Source organism: Talpa europaea, assembly GCF_964194135.1.
Source record: "Talpa europaea genome assembly, chromosome: 10".
Taxonomy (NCBI): domain Eukaryota; kingdom Metazoa; phylum Chordata; class Mammalia; order Eulipotyphla; family Talpidae; genus Talpa; species Talpa europaea.
In genome coordinates this window covers 63,976,107-63,994,434 of record NC_140077.1, presented here as the reverse complement: position 1 = coordinate 63,994,434, position 18,328 = coordinate 63,976,107, and the positions used below count along the sequence as shown (strand labels likewise).

Sequence of the window (18,328 nt, the reverse complement as noted above, 5' to 3'; positions counted from 1 at the left end):
CACTTTGGAAGTAACAGCGGGGTTGGATGGTATTGGATGGTATGAGGTGAAGGGCCCCGAATGCAAAGTCCAGTTTTGAAAGCCTAGGGCTTTGAAGGAGTCACCCCAAGGGTCAATTACAGAGAAAAAGAAATGAACCCTTTTTGAGCAGCCCTGCTTGAGGCTAAAACCTCAGTGAAGAATTCTGGGAAGGAATGCATGGACTCTATTTAAGGTGTAAGATACAATCTCTGACCTGCTAAACACTGACACTAATTGGACTGCCTCACTGATGGTCATAAGAGTTGAGGGAGCTGGGTTACCTTCCTGAGAAAGCCAGTCCACTATGTGATTGGGTCATGTGGTAAAGTAGTCAGCCGCTAGCTGATGTCAGGACTCCAGAACCTGACCAGCGCAGGCAGAGAGAAAGGAGCACAGCCTCTGAGAGGGGGGCATTCTAAGGCACCTGCCTCAGGGCAGCCTTTCTAAAGTGAAGCCTCTCTGGCTCACTGCACTTTCTTTGAACTTTTAGAATAGTTCCCCAAACTGTTCCAGGGAATGTAGGGGTTGATTTTTGTGGCCTCCAAAAGGAAGGAACCTGGAGGCTGTGGTGCCTGTGTGGAATAGTGCTGGCAAGGTTGCACGTTTATTTACGGAAGCCCTTCTCAGAGCCTTCAACATTCCAGTGTGAACTGGGAACCTTCTACCAGACACTTCTGATCTGCCCCTTGCATGAGTGTTTCATGGCAACTTGGAAAACCGGGTACTGAGTCCCACTGCCACATGGTGGAGCATGGGCACGGGGGTGGGGGTAGGAGACGTTCCAACATGTCGATATGGTTGCCTAATGCCGGTGGCCCTGAGGGAGGGTAGTTCCCAGTTTGTACATGATTCCCACAGGGTGGTTTGGCTTATGGGGTATAACCTGCTGTGGTAATGGCTTCGCTGGGGCATCCTGCAGCTCACCATGGGCCGCCCCCTTCCCCAGCTCTCTCCTTAAGTTACCAGCATGTCTGAGAAAATAAGGGCTTGTTTGAGAATATGAATCAGGCCCCATAAGGCTGCTGGTCACATGCAGGCACCACATATAGAGCTGCTGAGTAAAGAGAGTGGGGTGTGATCCCAAGCAGTGGGCTAGGGTAAGGGCCAAGGTCCAGAGAGGATTTCTTCCAGCTCCACCTCTTCCACCAGGGGTGACAGGCTGTTGCTGCCTTCCTTCCTTACAGGTGTCAGGGTCATTTCTCCTTGTGCACATAGCTACTATGCCATCTCATATGTTCTGGAATGTGATGGGAGCCCTGGGCTAGGTCTGTTCCTATGCTTCCTCCCTGCAGGGACCCATGGAGCCTGGGCAGAGCAGGGGTATGCAGGAAGTGTTTGCAGAATGGAGAGGCGGAGACAGGGAGGACATGGTACTTCTCTGACAACAGCGAGAGGTCCTGAGCTACTGGTTCTAAAGACAACAGATGTTTTTAAATTATTTAATTGTGAGGCTGTCATACGAAGTAGGCAGCCAGGGCTGACATCTTGTCCTTTGGCCGCTTGGGGTTAAATTTCCCAGTGGGCCTCCGGCCCCGGCCCCGGCCCCGGCCCTGTCTCCTCCCTGGCCCACCACGGTGCATGGGGTGGCGGGTGGCCGCATGCTTCAGCTCCACCAGCTCCTGAAAGATGGGGTCACAGAAGACACAGCCCGTGTGCTGTGTCTCATTGTCCGGGAGTGGGGACTTGGCCTTGTTGAAGTCCACATCAAGCAGGGCAGCTTCACAGATGCTGCAGGTGTCAGGGGACACTCGCACACGGTGTGCGTTCTCGAAGCAGTGTGCTACCACATTGCACTTGTTGCAGGCCACCTTCCACTTGGGGCCCGAAGTGGGGTCCAGCACCAGCACCCCGCTCTCACATTCCACACACTGGCCAATGCCCAGCATGCTCAGTGAGTGCTGGCAGGTGGGGTGTGTGCACTCATTGCAGCCCATGCCTGGTGGGGAGAGGACAACACACCTGTAATGCACACCTGCCTCAACCAAACACATTGCAGCCCCCACCCCTTCAGGGCCTTACTCTCTAAGATCCCTCATGCCTTGTCCCAGCAGAAAATGCTCCTCTCAGTCTTGTTCACACTGGCCCTGGGCTCTGGAGAACCCTGCTGCCACTGTCCCCACTCTCTGCTTACCTTAAACTTCCTTACCCTGAGGGCCCCCCTGCCAAGGGATGACATTATTTCCCGAAGGCCTTCCTAGCAGTGTTCAGCTAAATCCACAGCGTGCTACAGGCAGCCTCATGTGGCTCTCACACTCCAGGCCACATGGGGCCATTAGCTATGCTGGAAGCTGCTAGAGGGCAGGGATGGGTCTCACAGTCTCCTGTGGCCCAGGTGCTGATTGTGCTTGTTCCATGGGTGAGGGTTGAGTCAGGATATGTGAAATGCGACTCTCCAGGGCTCCACAGACTCCCTGGAGAATGCGGGTGGATGTCTCACTCTTGCTGCACCTTGTTGCTGCCTGTAGTGTAGGTGATGACACGCCTCAGGGGCTGAGCAGGATGTGAGGACACAACAAATGGGAGAATACTGGGCCTGGGGCCCTTCAGACTCCTGGCTCAGTGCTCTCAGCCCCACTTGGACACATCCCTTGCCAGTTGCCTACATGCCCCCCACTGCATCCTCTCACTCACCCCAGTTGAGGAGAGGGCACAGCATGCTCACTGCCCAGATCCTGAAAGAGCTGACTAATACCATTCACCCAATTAGTGACCCTGACACAGAGGGGCAGGTGGCCGACACCTAAGTACTTGGTGCCCAAGTATACCCCCTACCAGGGTCTCTTATTTCAGTGCCAGTGAGCATGGGATGGGTTAAGGGAGGGTCCAGCAAAGTGCAAGGCAAGAACTGGTACTGAATGGAGACCACCGGTTCCAGAGGGATGGGCCGGCCCAGCTCAGGAAGGAGCAGCCGAGGTCCACGGAGGTAGGGCTCACCTTTTTTCATGTCTCGGAAGGGTGGGTGGTTGGAGCAATAGGGGCACAGTGGGTAGCTCTTGCCCCGAGAGCCTGAGGACCACAGGACCAGCTCGAAATCATCCAGTGGGCAGCGGAGCTCCTTGTAGAGCTTAATGGTGCCATTCTGGGGGAGGGTGTAGGTCTCGTCGCAGTGGGAACAGTGCAGGCGGCATGGCTTGGCCTGTAGCGATGTGGGGAAAGAGACGTGGGACTGCTGGGGCTGCCCAATCTCCTGCCAGCCTTCATTCCTCTCATATACAGAGCACATAACACACATAATAGGTAGTATGTACTACAGAATATGCAATGGGAAACAACATTTAACAGATGACACATAATGTGCAATACATACACATATGTGTACGTAATTGGGAATACCTACATGCATGATTGATGCAGAATGTTGCTACATAATGGGTGGCATGTACTACTTTGATGCACTAGGTAATACATCACATGCAGCTCATTGTGGGGCAAGGACCCCTGGTCATGGATCCCAGGTCATTTGCTACTTGCATGAAGAAAGGCAATTTTAAAATCCCTGCGTGTATATTAATCCCCAAGATAGCAAGTATGTGTTCTTAGGAAAATACAGACAATGTAATGTATTAAGTGATCTATCTAATAGCTTATGTGTTCCTGGGGCCATGGGGAACTATGGATGTCTGTTGATAAGGCTGCTTTAGGTCTCTTAATCAGTCTTGTGTGACAACCGGGACAAAGAGTATTATGCTATATGACTGAAAAGAGAGTAAAGGCTTATGAAGGAGGCAACTCTGGCATGGCAGGCCAGAAGGGGCAGTCAGAGTCCTTCATAACCCCCACTTACCTGGATGTATTTCATGAACCGGTGGCACTTTCCACAGCGGGAGAGGGGCTTGCCTGTGGCTGCCAGGGGTGAAAAAGACACCTCCATCAATTCGTCCATGCCTGAAAGCAAGCAGTGCAGGAGAGTCACATCCCCCTAGTGTCCGGGAGCTCACCTCTTTGACAAACAGTGGTTATTGGGAGGGCTGAGGGGGAGGCCACCATGCAGTCAAGGATCTGTAAGTGAATATACCCCTGGTGCCCCCTCAGTGGGGTGTCTATGCCAGTAAAAGAAAAGGCAGAACAGCGGCCCTATTTGTCGAAGAGCCACGTGCTTGGTCCTGAGTTTGGTGTGAACACACCCACTGTTTAATCCTGCCAAAGTCCCAGTGACTCCATCACTGCCCCATCCTAGAGATAGAAGTGGGGAGCCCAGAGCCCAGATCTGGTAGCTGGTCTCATGTGCCAAGTGGTGGTGGTCCTGAGCCAGGTCTTCTGGCAAAGGAGCAGAGTAGAGACCTTACCAGCAATGGAGTCCACAAAGTAGTGGAATTTCCTCTTGAAGACATCCAGGGTATGGCCTAAGACTTGGTAGTAGTCAGCCTTGCCCTGGGCGATCAGGTTCAGCTGCTTCTCAACAGCGCTTCGGATGGTGGGGAGCACCAGCTCTGCATCTGTGAGTGGGAGATGCCACTGTGAGAGCACATGCTGGAGGGGCCTTGGCAGCCCCTACCAGCTCCAGTTAGAATTGATCAGCACCACATTGGCTGTCAGGCCCCCGGGCCCTTCCTGCTCCAGTGGCTAGGGATAGCCTAACTCTAGGATAGTCACAGATATGCAACTGGCAGTCCCTGAGTCATACCTATACTCTGCCATCTCCCAGGGGCCCGTTGAGGAAACAGAGCAGATGGTGCTATAATAAGGGCCTTAGGTACCCATGGAAACTGGTCTGCATGGAAGAGTCACTTGCCTTTCCCTGTGGGTCCCTGTCCATTCAGCCATCAACCACAACTAAATGCCTAAGGTAGGTCGTGGAGATGACCAGTGCAGCACCCTGGGAATGGACGTTGGGGGCTCACCACAGAGCTGAGACTTTCGGAGGAGGCACTGGGCTGATGGAGGCAGTCTTGGCCAGCCAGACTCACCGATCTTGTAGTAGCCATGCACCAGGACGATGCCAAGGTTGGTGGGCTTAAGCCGTCGTCCACTCTCCACGGTGACATAGTTGCGCTGGCAGATGTTGTTGATGTGCACTGGGATGCTGGCGTCTGTCCCTGAAATGCACAGCAAGACCCTGGTGTCCCTGTCTGCCCCATCAGACTTCAGGTTCCATCTTCCACTTCACCTCTCATGAGGTCCCTTGTCTCAGCCCCTGTCCCCACTCCTCCCCGTCAGCACTATGCCAGGCACCACAGGGAGTGCCTTCCTGTACTGGCTATGAACCCAAGGACCACCTCCCAGTGCCAGATTTACAGATGAGGAGAGAGGCTCAGAGGCTAAGGAACTCTGCCAAGGTCACAGAGCTCATTCTGTGTATGTCTCACATCTGGTAACATGTGGCCCATGACCTTGGCCTTTCCTGCTTTGATCCTGGGGCAGCCACCCCTCCAGAACCAGGGCCTCAGCCTGCTAAATGTGGAGCTCACACACTGCCAAATTGTTTGGTTTCACCCACTTTTTTGTCTCCAGGTCCCTCATGATCAGTTCCCAGGGCAGGTTTCGAGTTCTGGGACAAATTTCCCCAGTGCTTTCCCCAAGTACCTGGCACTGCCAGATGCTGCCTTTACCATTTCCCTGTGCAAAAAGGCTCACTCAGAGGCCAGGGATATCACATGCTCACAGGATGAGACTGAGATTGGGCACTGAATGTCATGTGGTGGGCTCCAAGCAGTGCTATGCCTGCTGCTGCCTATGCCTGCTAGACCCCCTGTGGCTCTGCAGCGCTTGGCAGCATACTCCCTGCAGCCACAGTTCCTTTTTATACAGGTTGCTTGTGTTGACCTGTATAGTGGTCAGGTTGATCCTTGACCACTGTCTTGTTCCACTGTTAAAAATTTATTTTGGTCATAGGATCCAGGCTGCTGTATGGTACAAATGTCTCATCAAAGGAAGGGGCAGTGGATGCTGGGGGAGAAGTGTCTGTACCCCATATTAGGCTGATGACTGCTTGGCAGAACCCAAGCAGGCCCCTGGAAGATGCAAGGCCAGGTCTCCCACTGAGGACACCACTGTAACCAGGACCCAAACTCAGGTGAGATGGTCCCTGACAGTCACCTGCAGGACCGCTACAGATAAAGAGCCCAGTGCAGTGGCCTAGATTGTCTCAGGCCCTCCAGAGGAATAGGGGATGGTGCCATCCAGTGATACAGCACATCAAGAAAGGGGCAGTACCCATCAGGGTGAGCATTGCCTGGGGAGAAAGACCAGCGTGAGGCTGGCCCCAGTAGTTCATGTGAGGATACCATCATGGGCACTTAGACTGGGGATTGGGTGAAATCACTTCACCTGTGAGGTGTCTTCCATGTCCAGGTTTCTAAGCCAACAATTTGCCCATTTCACTTGGAAACTGGTTATTATATGAGGGTTTCCCGATCCTGGGTCGGACACCTCTGCTCTCCTCACAGAGAAGTAGTGCAGTGAGAACTGGGCTTCCCTATTGCCCAATTCTAGGACAAACTGTGCTGGCTGTGTGGACTCAGGAGGATTTGGATTTGACTTTTGTATTTTTCCTGTGAAGATAAGATTTTGCATCCCAGACCAGCACTTAGCCCTGTGGGTGCTAATGCGCACAAGGCATTTCTCGGCTATACAATCATAGCCAGGTCTGATGTGCTTAGCAGCTGCTGCACTGCTCAGCTCAGCTGGCCATACAATGGGCCCCGGTTACCAGGTGCTGGGTGTGGAAGGGTCACTGGGCAGCTCTGGAAGTGCTGCCTCTTGGGGCCCAGGCAGATGCTTACCGATGCCATGCTTCTCCATGAGTGTGATGAGCTCTGCCTCAGTCAGGTAGTCAGGGGGGCTTGTCTGCTTCTCCAGCATCTTCACCTCACTCACTGTGAAGGTATCACCCTTCTGGCAGGTGGGCAGGCTCTCCTCTAAGGGCACACTCTGCCAGGGCATGATCTCCGTGAAGCCTAGAGAGACCAAGTGTCACCTGAGAGCCTTAGCCTCCCATCTCCAGGTCTGACAAAGAATGTTCTATCGGAGGTGAGTAGAGGAGCCAACCTGGGGGCTATGCTCCTACCTGGTGAAATGACAGTCTTCCCTGTGCAGGTGAAGCGCTCAGGCCCGATCCTGAAGGAAATGGAGCTCTGCAGGTACTTGCAGTCATAGCTGACTGTGGCAATGAAGTGTCTGGTGATGTACTCATAGAGCCGCCATGCCTCGCTCCCTGCAATAGGCACAGAAGTAAGTGGGTCACTGGCTAGGGGCTCTGGCTCTGCGGACCCTCTAGCACTCACAGGATTCCAGAATTGGCCCTGTCCAGAGCCTGAGAATGGAGGAGGGAAATGCTCAGGAAGGGAGAGCTAGTCTTTAATGCTTGGGTGCCTTTACAACCATAGCTTCCACCTCCTGCCCCTTCTTCCAGGTGGGACTGGTCTTCAGTGCCTGGCCTGACCTGTTCCTGTCCCTGGACAGGGACAAGCCACTGTCCCTTCAAACCTGGGTAGCTCCTGTCTCCACCTGCACAACTCTTCCTTCCTTGGCCTTCTCCCAGCACACAAATCACCAACACTGCCTTGCTAAGGTGAGAAGCAGGAGATGTGGCCCATGGTTCTGTCTGGGTCCCATCCTGTTTCATTTGAGGTCACCTGCCCACCCATCTCACCCACTCACCTCCTGCCTGGCCTCCTCTGTTCCAGGGCCTTCCCTAAAGCCTACATCCTTGCACTCAGGCACACCATTTCACCCCTGTCCCATTCCCATGGGCACAGATAACAACTGTCAGGTAACTCCCATTATCACAGACAAGAGCAAATGGGGACATGCGAGGGGCCCCACATTGTCACAGGTGCCTTGTTGCTGTAACTTCTAGTCCTTCCCTCCCCAGAGCTTGAAGAGTGAGTGTGTGTTTGAATGTGTGAGTGTCTGTCTGTTGTGGGGTAGTACCCAATACCTAATTCAGCCTCTGTGGCAGACCTCATGGGGGTTATGGGGGGGTGGTCACCAGCATCATGGCCTTTCCGTGGGCGGTTGATACCTTCTGCTAACAACCTCTTCACCTGAGGGAGAGAAAATAAAGCAGAGTGTGAGTCTGGTCACAGTGTCCTCCCACCTGGAGAGAGCTGCTGCCAATCCTGGGTTTGACCAAAGTGTCCAGGCTGCATCCTGAGGCCTTGGCGACAAGTGTGTGTGGGGGCAGGGCCTGGCTTCACTCACTGTGTCGGTCCAGTAGGGGTGATTGGCCTGCAGCCGCAGAGTTCCCTTTAGATCAAAGTTCTCGGGGTAGTGGGTGGTCTCAGTCCGCGGATAGCTGATGTAGCCCTGTGTGTATAACCGCTCAGCAGTCTGCATTGCGTGCTGCGGCCCCATGCCTACGAGAGACAGAAGGCTCAGCTGGCCCACAGTGCCGAGGATGGCCAGGTAACTACCACAAACCTGGGCACTCAGGTATTCCCCAAGGTGGCAGTCTCCTGGAATGTGAGGGTTGCTCTGAGCAGGCACAGCCTGGGCATGGATGGGTGCCTATGCCCACATAACCTTATCCAAGGCCAATGCCTTAAACTTGTGAGTGTGCACACAGAGCAGCAATGCTCCAGTGTTATCCTCATGATGTTGTGGCCCAGTTGACTAAATGTGATTAGCAGAGAGCCTCTCTCTCACAATCCAGCCCCAAAGTATGACTGCACCTGGGGGTCTGGGATTTGTCCCTCTACAGCAGAATTGGCACACCCCTTTGGTCTAAGTGCTTTGGGTGTTCTTGTGTTCACAGCATTCTGGGACCACTGAAGAAGGGCCCATCTTCCTGGCCAGAGATGCTCAGCAGTCAGTAAATGGTATCACTGCCCTCCAAGGGACCCTGACAGTGTTGCCCTCAGAGGACAATGCCCATGGTTTCTTGAGACCGCCGAAGGGCCACCAGTGCCTCAGGCCAACAGCTGTCAAACCAACACAACCCCCTTTTTGCTACTACAGAAACAAGACTCAGGGTTTGACTTTGGTCACACCTGTGCCCAGCAGGAGAGACAGACCCCTAGTGCAGACCTCCTGCACTTGGCCAGGGCTCTCCCCTGTACAGGGGTTGCTCTGGGGCTCTCATGTCAGAATTCCCTTTTGGGTAGCGGCAATCGTTACATCATCTAATCCTTACAACAACCCATAGAGATGGTACTATGGCTGCCTAATCTTCTCACAAGGAAACTGACACTAGAATACAAGTGAGGAAGGGGGAGAGTTGGTATGACTCTGGAGCTGGACTCCACAGCCCAGTATGTCTGAAGGGACTCTGTTGAGCCAGAGATATGTGAGGGCCCACTCAGGAGCCTCACACTTCCTCAGTCTATAGTGGCTTTTGGACATTTAGTAATATGAAATTGTCTGCATTTACCCCACATAAATTCACAGAAGCTGGTGAGTATTAACAATAATCCAATAATCTTCTCTCCTGTTTATTCTTGTTTCCATTCTGAAATTTAACAGAAGTGAAATCTGTATGAGGCTTAGATTCCCTCTAGACCTTGAATGACACTACAGTATGGGGCACACAGGAGGCCTCCTTGGGGTGCAGGGGTTAAAGTCGCAGCACTACGAAGCTATCACCAGCCACTGTGGCATGAGTTCTAACCCTGGCCAGGGAGCTACCCACATGGCGCAGACCTCTCCTGACTTGCCTGCTGATCCCCTTGGCAGTGTATTACAGTACATCTGCCTGTTCTGCTCCCTACTCTGTCTCTGGTGAATCCTCTCACCAACACCTCTAGCCTACACCCCAGTTCTTTTATGCATAAATAAATAAAAATTAATCTTAAAAAAAAAAAGAATGGGGTATGAAGCGTGGAGGGGGCACGTGTGACACAGGTGGGAGTGTTGGCATTGCCTTGCATTCCCAGGCACTTGCTGCACTGGAGCTGAACAGGGTCACCATGCATCTGCCCCAGGAAGTCTTTTGGGAGCTGTAGAGAAAAGTCTCTATATACCCAGAGAAGAGCTGGCAACACGTAGCATCTCTACAGTGTTCAGGGCCAGGGGCCTCTGCTTGGCCTTTTCTTTCTTGCTTGTGGCCTCCACCTAGAAAACAGAACAAATACAGTGATTTGGCCAGAGTTAGGGGTTGGGGGTGGATACCCTACTACAATTAACATGTATGAGCAACAAGGTCTGATTTCATTATTTGGTCTCCCTTCTACTCAGATTCCCTCTCCCCAGCAGCCTTGACTTGATTAAATATTCATCAGGTCCAGAAAGGAAAGATGAAATTCTTTTCTTGAGAATTTTCTAGGAAAGAAGTAACCTGAGGAATGGGGAATAATCAGGAGAAAGAGTTGCAAATTCCAAATTCTATAGGAACTGGTATCAGGCAGGCCACAGGGATGGCAGGGGGAGGGGGAGATGTCATGGAGCACATGCCCATCTCAGGGGCAGCTACTAATCCCTGGCTGGGCCTGAGTGTTGCCTTCATGGCCTGATATTATTGCTACATGTTTACACTGGCAAGAGGAGCTAGAAATCAGGAATTTTGTGTAAAATGTCATAATCTGTAACTATTTTGAAACTTTTGTAAACACTATACAGGTTAAATACAATACTGTTGAGTTACTGCTTTCAACCTCTGGACTAAAGATTTGACAGGAGAGATGACTCTGGCCTGGGGCAAACACAATCCAAATAACTGAACTATGATGCCTTCCTTGGCTCTGCCAATGCTGTATAGACCTTGCCAAGGCAGTGCCTTCTGGATTTCTGACAGACAAATGTATGTGGGAAAGGGGTAGCACTGAGGCCCAATTGTATATGTGTATACCAGCAGAGGCTGGAGTCACTGGGGGTAAGAACTGGAGATGGTGGTGATGGCATCTCTCTAGGGCTGTGTTAGAAGGTAAAAGCATGGAGCAGCTATAGAAAGTCTGGAAGCCTGAGTCTACTACGTGGGTGGGCAAGAGGGCACCCAAGGAGGGCTGGAGAAGAACAAGAGAAGGTGGTTGAAGGAGGTCAAGCAAGTCCTCCCTCAATGACACTGGAAGCTCTCATAGCTGCAGGGCATTTGCTGCGCTGGCCATGGACCTACCTCCACCCCATGCAGCCAATCCCTGCAGCAAATCCCTGGTATCACCCTCTTCCTAACGGCCAAGCAGCATGTCCTTCAAATTCACAAAAACCCCAAGTAAGAAATACAGCATTATAAAGAGCAGGAGGTTGGGATCCCAGATCCACCCTGTGCTGTGTGGCCTTCAGCAGTTTCACTGACGTGCATGGAGGTAACTGCTAGAGTTGCCAGCTTTAGATATCACAGAAAAGGGACATCTGTGAAATGGAGTCCTGCCAAAAGGAGATAGTGCCAACTCACATGGACAGGGGAGAGTGGAAGGCACAGGTCATGGGCATGGGACAGTGCCTAATACAGAGCTGCATGCAGCAAACTCTGGTTGTACATGCATGAGTAACAATTCTTCTTTCCAAAAGACATTTATGTTTCAGAAAGAGGGAAAAAGCCAGGGCCTATTCTCTCAGCCAGAAGCTTCTGAGCCTAATCCCACACAAGGCAAATGTGATAGAGATGGATGAAGCAGGCACACCTGGGCTTCCTTCTCCGACTTTGTCATGTTTAAAAACATCTGTGCAATCTCCCGGTCAAACACTCGTACTCGTTCCCAGTCCAAAAGGAGAGATCTATCTTTATCAGCATTAACCTGGACAAAGAAGGATGAAAGGAGAACACAGAAGAAAAAACATCTAAGTGAGTTCATTGCCAGGGAAGAGAATTAGGGCAGATGAAGATGGTCCTTCATCTGGGGCTTGCTGGGAGCAAATGGTCCCAGCTCTAAAGTCTTCAAGTCTTCAGATATGCAGATACGCAGGTGCAAGGTACGCAAGCTAAGCCCTTCCTGCTAAGATCAGGCAGACAGTCTCACAAGGGGATCTAAAGCTCATGTATCCTTAAAGAGTTAGATTCTCTCTCTCTCTCACCTCATCTGCACTCACCTCCCTAAACCTGGCCAGTATTAGGTGAGGTCCCACTCAGGTGACCTCTGTCTTGTGTTGACTAAAGCAGCGCTGTATTGTGTTCGAAATCTTTGAGAAACTCCCATGGAGGTTTTTTGGAGAAGAGTTCTAAAAGTTCTTTAAAGCATTTTAAAAAGTTTGAGTCAGTGGTCTATGATCCTTACTCCAGTCCTTAGACTTGACCACTGCAGCTGGCAGCCCCTGCCAAAGCTAAGTTCACCCCATTTATCCAAATTCAATGCATCTAGGCCTAGCCTTACCCTGTGTTTCTGTGAGGGCTGGGCCTGTTCCTGGGCACCCTGCACACTACTCCCTGGCCTCTCTCCTCTGGTAACTTTCCACATTTGTGTCCTGGACCTTGGGGGATTGTAGCCTTTGATAGTGATAATGGAAGACTCTCAGAATCTACACCCCAAACCTAGATAGACCCCATGTGAATAGAGAAGGGAACTCGAACCTTAGCCTGCAGCACCCAGTAGGTCTCTGGTTTGAAGGACTGGATTTTATCATGCCTCTCCACACAGAATCCCAGGGTAGGGGTTTGACATGGCCCAAAGGAGATGAGAGAGCTGTCTAAATTGCCATATTTTCCCTGGAAGTACTTAGTTTGAAACCTGTAAGGAGGAGTGGGGGAAGAGAAAGATATTGCAGTCAAGTACTCATGCAAGACATCATCATTAACCGCCTGTGTGTGGCCTGCTCAGTGCTAGGTGGTTGGCACAGGGAGGAGGCCCAATGTGGCTGCTCCCTGCTCAGAAGACAGGGTAAGAGGACATGCTTAGCACAGGAGGCCAGGAGGATGCACATGGGTGGAGAGGAGGAATTGTGAGTGCAGGCATGACAGAAAGCTAGAAGAGCAGTGGTTCCTATCCACCCTCTCCACTCTCTCCTCAAGACCTGCAGTGTGGCCAAACACTGCTTGCCTCTGTAGTCTATTTCAGCTGAATAGACAGTTTTCTTCAGGGTTTTTAAAATCTAACAATCACCTGTTGCAGATCAGGCCCAGGGGATCGTTAAGGGCAGGAGCTCTGGCCAAAAGGAGTACCTGGTGAAGGCACAGCCAATGCGTAGGTCCAGCTCCTGCCGGGCGTCCACTGACATTGCTTCATTGCGGTTGGGCTCGCCTAGGCGGGCCATAGCGTTGCAGATGTCCGTGTCTGTGATGGAGCTGAATCTGGCCCGGAATACTGTCTTCTCACCACTGTGAGCCTGATTCATGACAGGCTTTACGGCATCCAGAACCTGGAGAAGGTGGCCTGCTGTAACAACCCCCCTTCCCAGGGTTCTGCCTCCAGCCCCACACCCCAACTGTGAGGCCTGGCTCCTTTACAGGGCTGAGCCTTGCTATGCTTGCTATATGTGTGAGCCCCCCAACCCCCTTCCTGGAAACCTCAGTCTCTCCACAATATTACTGCCACATGGCTTCCTCTCTTTCCACCTACAAACATGTTCAAACATCCCTCTTCTTATGACAAACCCTGCACCCCACTGCCCTCTTTCTTCCCATTGTCTGCTTCCACCCCCACCATGCTATTGCCGAGGATGCAAAGGGACTCCGTCCAAATCCACCCAATTTGACCCATTTCTCTTCTTTCTAGAGGAAGAAGGACTAGGAAGGGTAGGTGGGACTTTTAAGACACAAGAAAAGACAGGGAAGGAAAAAAGATTGAGGAGGAAAAGAGCACAGGTGATCCCAGCTTGTGGAATTTTGGGTGACTCCGGGCTAAAGCACAGTGGGGGTCCTAAAGCTGAGACTGACTAAGTCTTAGGCCACATGGCGGGTGTGGGAATCACCTCTGGAGCCTGGCCAGGCAGCTTCTTTATAGGGAAGAAGTGGCTTCATTTCTGAGGGGAGAAAGTCCTGGGAACTGCCACCATTCTCCACCCCCATATACAAATGCCCCTTGGGAAGGTGCAGCCCTGGGAGGGAAGGCCAGGAGAGGGGAGGGCCAAGGGAGGGGTGTCTGAGAAGGAATGGCGCATGATTCAGTTTGCTGAGAATGCTCTTCTGGAGTATGGGGTGTGTAAGCTTCCTTGTCATGCCGAAAGCATTTTTGTGAGCCCTGTGATATCCCAGGCCCCAGGTGAGAAGTGGAGGTCCAGAGGCAGGAGTGCAGCAGAAGGACATGCAACCAATACAGGCAGAGGAGCTACCACCTGCTTCCTCACAGGCTGGCTCCTGGGGAGGGGTGGCAAAGATGGAGGTGGGACGGCATGTTGGGCGGGGAGAGATCAAAAGAATGATTAGAAAGGAGCATAGAAGGATGCCAGGTGTCGACTGGCACTGACTGAAGGTCTCTGTGAGGTGCCGAGTGGGCCTGGATGCTGAAAACCAACCCTCTCTTCAGGGTAGCCCCATTCAGAAACTTGTATCCATCTAGAAAATTCTGCCCTTTATGTGTTTGCTCACATAAAATACCCTTAGCAAGTGAAATCACATTCCATCACCCTTAGTAGAGCCCATGCATTTCCAAAACAAAGGAGGGAGGGAGGTCATTGTAGCTGATTCCCTACTTTGGCCCCAGGAATGGCATGACTGTGAACAGGAGCTCAGGACCAGGGTGGGAAGGCCCCAGGTGAGGCCACAGCGGGCTCCAGCCTCACCTCAAAGCAGATGTTCTCCCCTTCTTTGTCGCAGTCCAGCCACAGCACAATGTAGTCGCAGCCTTTGCCCTCCACCTGTCACACACACACACACACACACACACACACAATGACCCGTACCTGCCCCAGCCTGCCCACCCACGGCACCCCAGCCTAGCACAGAGAGTGGAGCCCGGGGCTTGAGACCTTTGCAGGAGGACGGTACCCAGAGCAGAGGCCCAGGCTGAGTAGAGGAGCCAGCTTTTAGCTTAGTTAACCACTGAGAAAGAATTTAGTTCAGCACTGTTTTTTTGGTTAAAGAAAAAGAAAAAGAAAGGTATAAATATAAATACAATATGACCTTAACTCCAAAAACTTCATAGGAAAAGGGCTGAACTGAAATAACCCCAAATATTAACAGTGGTTGTCTTGGGTAGTAGAATTATAAATGTTTCTTCTTTCTACTCTTTAAATCTCACAATATGTATGCATTTGTCTTAAAATTAGAAAAACAACTACCACCAACTAAATGATTTTTAAAAGCAGAATTTCTGATTTCTAGGACTGAGCAACAGGATGCTCATATGGGCCAGCTGTGTTATAGGAAGAGAAGCCCTGAAAGGTGCTGTGGGGGCCAGCAGGGGTTGCTCACAGAAAGGGCTACAAGGCCTGCCCAAGCCTATTTCTCTCCTAGATGGGGTGAAGGACTCAGGTCACCGATTGTGGAGCAAGACAGCCAGAGGCCTCCTACGTGATAGGGAGCCAGGAAGAAGTCTCCCTTCCAGGGCACCCTCGCCCACCTCACACACCTGTAGGAACTTCACCATGTTCAGCTTGGGGTTAGCTTCCTTCTTCTCCGTTGGTGCTTGGCTGAATAGCTCTGCAGGATCCACCTTATCCCACTTGTTGTACTTTCCTACAAACCACAGGTACAATGGCATCTGAATCAGACATCATGGCTCATGGGGGTTGTTATAACACCAGAGCAACAACAGCAGTGGTTTTCACTTGCCAATTAGAAAGAGGCTCAGAGGAAGATTTGCCCAAGGCAACCCCGACAGCTGGCGGCAGAACCAGGCCTTCCCTCTTCCAGGCTGCTGAGTTGACACCATATCTTGGCTATCCAGGGGATTCACTACAGGGTAGGGTAGATGCTCCAACCTCATTTCTGGAATGTTCTTGGTGGTTGGAAGCATCACTTCTGGGCTGGATCACTTTGCCAGAGCACTGAGGCATACCACTCATGCTTTGTCTTCTCTTTCAGACTAGATTGCTGTAACCGTTGATACTTCCATTCCCAGTCAAAGCACATGGCTGATGCACAGCTGTTCTGTCCAGCACATTCACCTACTTTTCTACTCTGGTCTCAGCGCTTCTATGCTCAGCCTTTTGCTTCCTTGTAGACCCCGTTTCATAGAGCCAGGGAGGATGGGATCAGATAGAGCCAAGTTCACATCCCTGGGGCTCGACACTTGCTGACTGGTGGTAAAGCTCAGGCTCTGAATGCTCAGCCACAAAGCTCAGTTGATATCACTGTCATCAAGAACTATACTGAGGCTTTGCTGTGTGCCCTGCCCTGTGCTAAGCATTCAACCTTGACCAAATCCTCAAACAATCCTGGAAGCAGATAACACTGTTGCAAGATATAACATATGTGAGGAAAAGAAACCCATGGAAGCCTAGTCTTAGCTCACGAGCCAGAGGAGTATGGGTCAGAGCCCAAGTTGGACTCTCATCAATCAGATGCCAGCCACCAAGTCTTGGTGGGTTATGAACCCTGACCCTTCCAAGGTGATGGATAATGCTCTGAGGATGACAGCCAGCAAGAGACTGCTAGATAACAGCACACTCAGCAGCAGCACAGTCATCTCCCAACACCTGCATGGGCCAGCTCCCTGAGGGAGGTACCACTGCTTCCAGGCTGCACATCTAGGTATACACAACATGCAGTGACTAAGTCATTGGGATGAGGATATTGGGGTTACACACCCAGGGATCTCAGATGACTAGTCCACGATCTGCTGGCCTCAGGACTCATGAGTTTTGGACAAACTTTTCTTTCTTTTTTTTAGAGGCATTATTTATTTATTTATTTGTTTGTTTGTTTGTTTTTTGTTTATACATGCACTGGGTACAGTCAGAAGCACGGGAGGGTGAGAGAATTCACCCGAGCCAGAGCGGGGAGCAGAGCAGGCAGAAGGACCGAAGTACACTGCTGAGGGGAGCAGCGGGCGGCAGGAGAGGTCTGCGCGCCATGTGGGACCCTCCTCTGGTGGCCGGGGAGCAGCCGGGGATCGAACCGGCACTGCAGAGGCCGCGGGCAGCTTCGCAACCCAATGCTCAACCGCTGCGCCACCGGGGAGGCCCCTGGACAAACTTTTCTATTTGGAAACTTCCCCTGGTTCTAATTGGACTCTGGGCAATAATGTGTAATGGGATATAAACCAGATGGGGGGCAGGTCAGCTTACCCTGGAAATCCAAAGTCATCACATGACCACAGACGGATGACATCTTGAAGCGGACTGTCTGGCCAGCGAAGGTTCCAGTGTACTCGTGCACTGAGCATGTTCCATTCAGCCCTTTGTGTGAGGACATGCTCCCTGGGGAGAAGTACAAAGCAGTGGCTGCTCCAGGGAGCTGCAGCTGCTGCGGAGGTTCCAGGTCTTAACACTGCCTGTTAGAGGGCCAGAGTCCCCTTCCCAGAGCAGTCAGTGATAACATTCCTCAGGCTACTGCAAGTAACTTGGTACCAAGAACTCTAATATTTTCAGGGAATACACCATCAGTGACCACATCAGCAGCGTGCTAGCAATGCAGAGTTCCAGGTTACCAGGGGCTAGGGTAGAAACGCTTATTCTCTGCATCTCTGCTTCACTTTTTCAAACTTTACTCAACGCACCGCAGGGAACTCTTAATTATTGAATCCCACAGTGTCTTCTGTCACTCCCTAACAACGGCCCCTCAACCAACTTTTCTCAGCTTCTGAGGACCAGGCACCACTTTTTGGGTTCTCGCTCCTCTTTCAGAGACACTAACCTGTGGTGTAGGATCTCTTCTTCCCTCAGCTGCCGCACCAAGGGGAGGTGAAGGTGGGGTGTCTGTCTTTTTAACTAGCATCCAAACATTCTTCCTAACTGGAGGGAATTCAGAGATAGGAGGGGAAGTCACCCCAGTGGCCAGAGTTGGGGTGAGGAGCAGATATTCCCCTTTCCTGTGGCCTACTGTCTCAAGAGGGCCCTGTCAAACCTTGGTGTAATGTCTACTCTCAAGCAACAGGTGCATGTCCTGCAACTGCAGCAGTCAGGGGTCCAGAGGCCAGGAGGGAAGTATGTGATGGTCCCTGTGACATGGTCTTACTAGACTACATTGGGGTGGGGTCCTGGCTGTGTCTGCTTTCTTCCAGTGAATTCTCATTCTGTGTAAGTCTGTTGCTTGAGACCAGTACCACTAACCAGCATGGCACTCTTGCAGTGGCCTGCTGGCACCTCCTGCCATATGCTGTGAACAGTGTCTGTACCTTTTGGGAGCCCTAGCCCTAAAAGCTGGCAGTGGCAATAAATGCATCCCTTGGTAACAAACACTGAGGTGATTCATTAATGCTTGCTGTCCTGAACTGAATCTACTCCAGTGGGCTGGAGGCACACTTCAGAAAAAGAAATGACCTACGAAGTGGAAATGACCAAGCTTACAGATCAAAGCCATAGAGAAGGCTCAGGGTTGGTGTTCCCTACCTCGAGAGAGGATTTTGGCAATGGACTGGGCCAAGGATGGCTTTTCTGCAACCATGAACACAGTCTTCAT

General features: G+C 51.6%; 1 protein-coding gene across 1 annotated transcript; it reads right to left on the bottom strand.

Moving 5' to 3' along the window:
* Positions 1-1,475: 1,475 nt before the first annotated feature.
* On the bottom strand, positions 1,476-18,328 carry TOP3B (DNA topoisomerase III beta; the record flags this gene model as incomplete). Its single annotated transcript, XM_084244762.1, has 17 exons — positions 1,476-1,957; positions 2,956-3,157; positions 3,806-3,906; positions 4,308-4,457; positions 4,929-5,057; positions 6,744-6,917; positions 7,028-7,174; positions 7,901-8,006; positions 8,164-8,318; positions 9,921-10,011; positions 11,517-11,630; positions 12,401-12,557; positions 12,989-13,185; positions 14,548-14,622; positions 15,336-15,442; positions 16,996-17,127; positions 18,259-18,328. The coding sequence occupies 17 exons, from the start codon at positions 18,326-18,328 to the stop codon at positions 1,476-1,478; spliced, it is 2,589 nt and encodes an 862-aa protein (XP_084100888.1).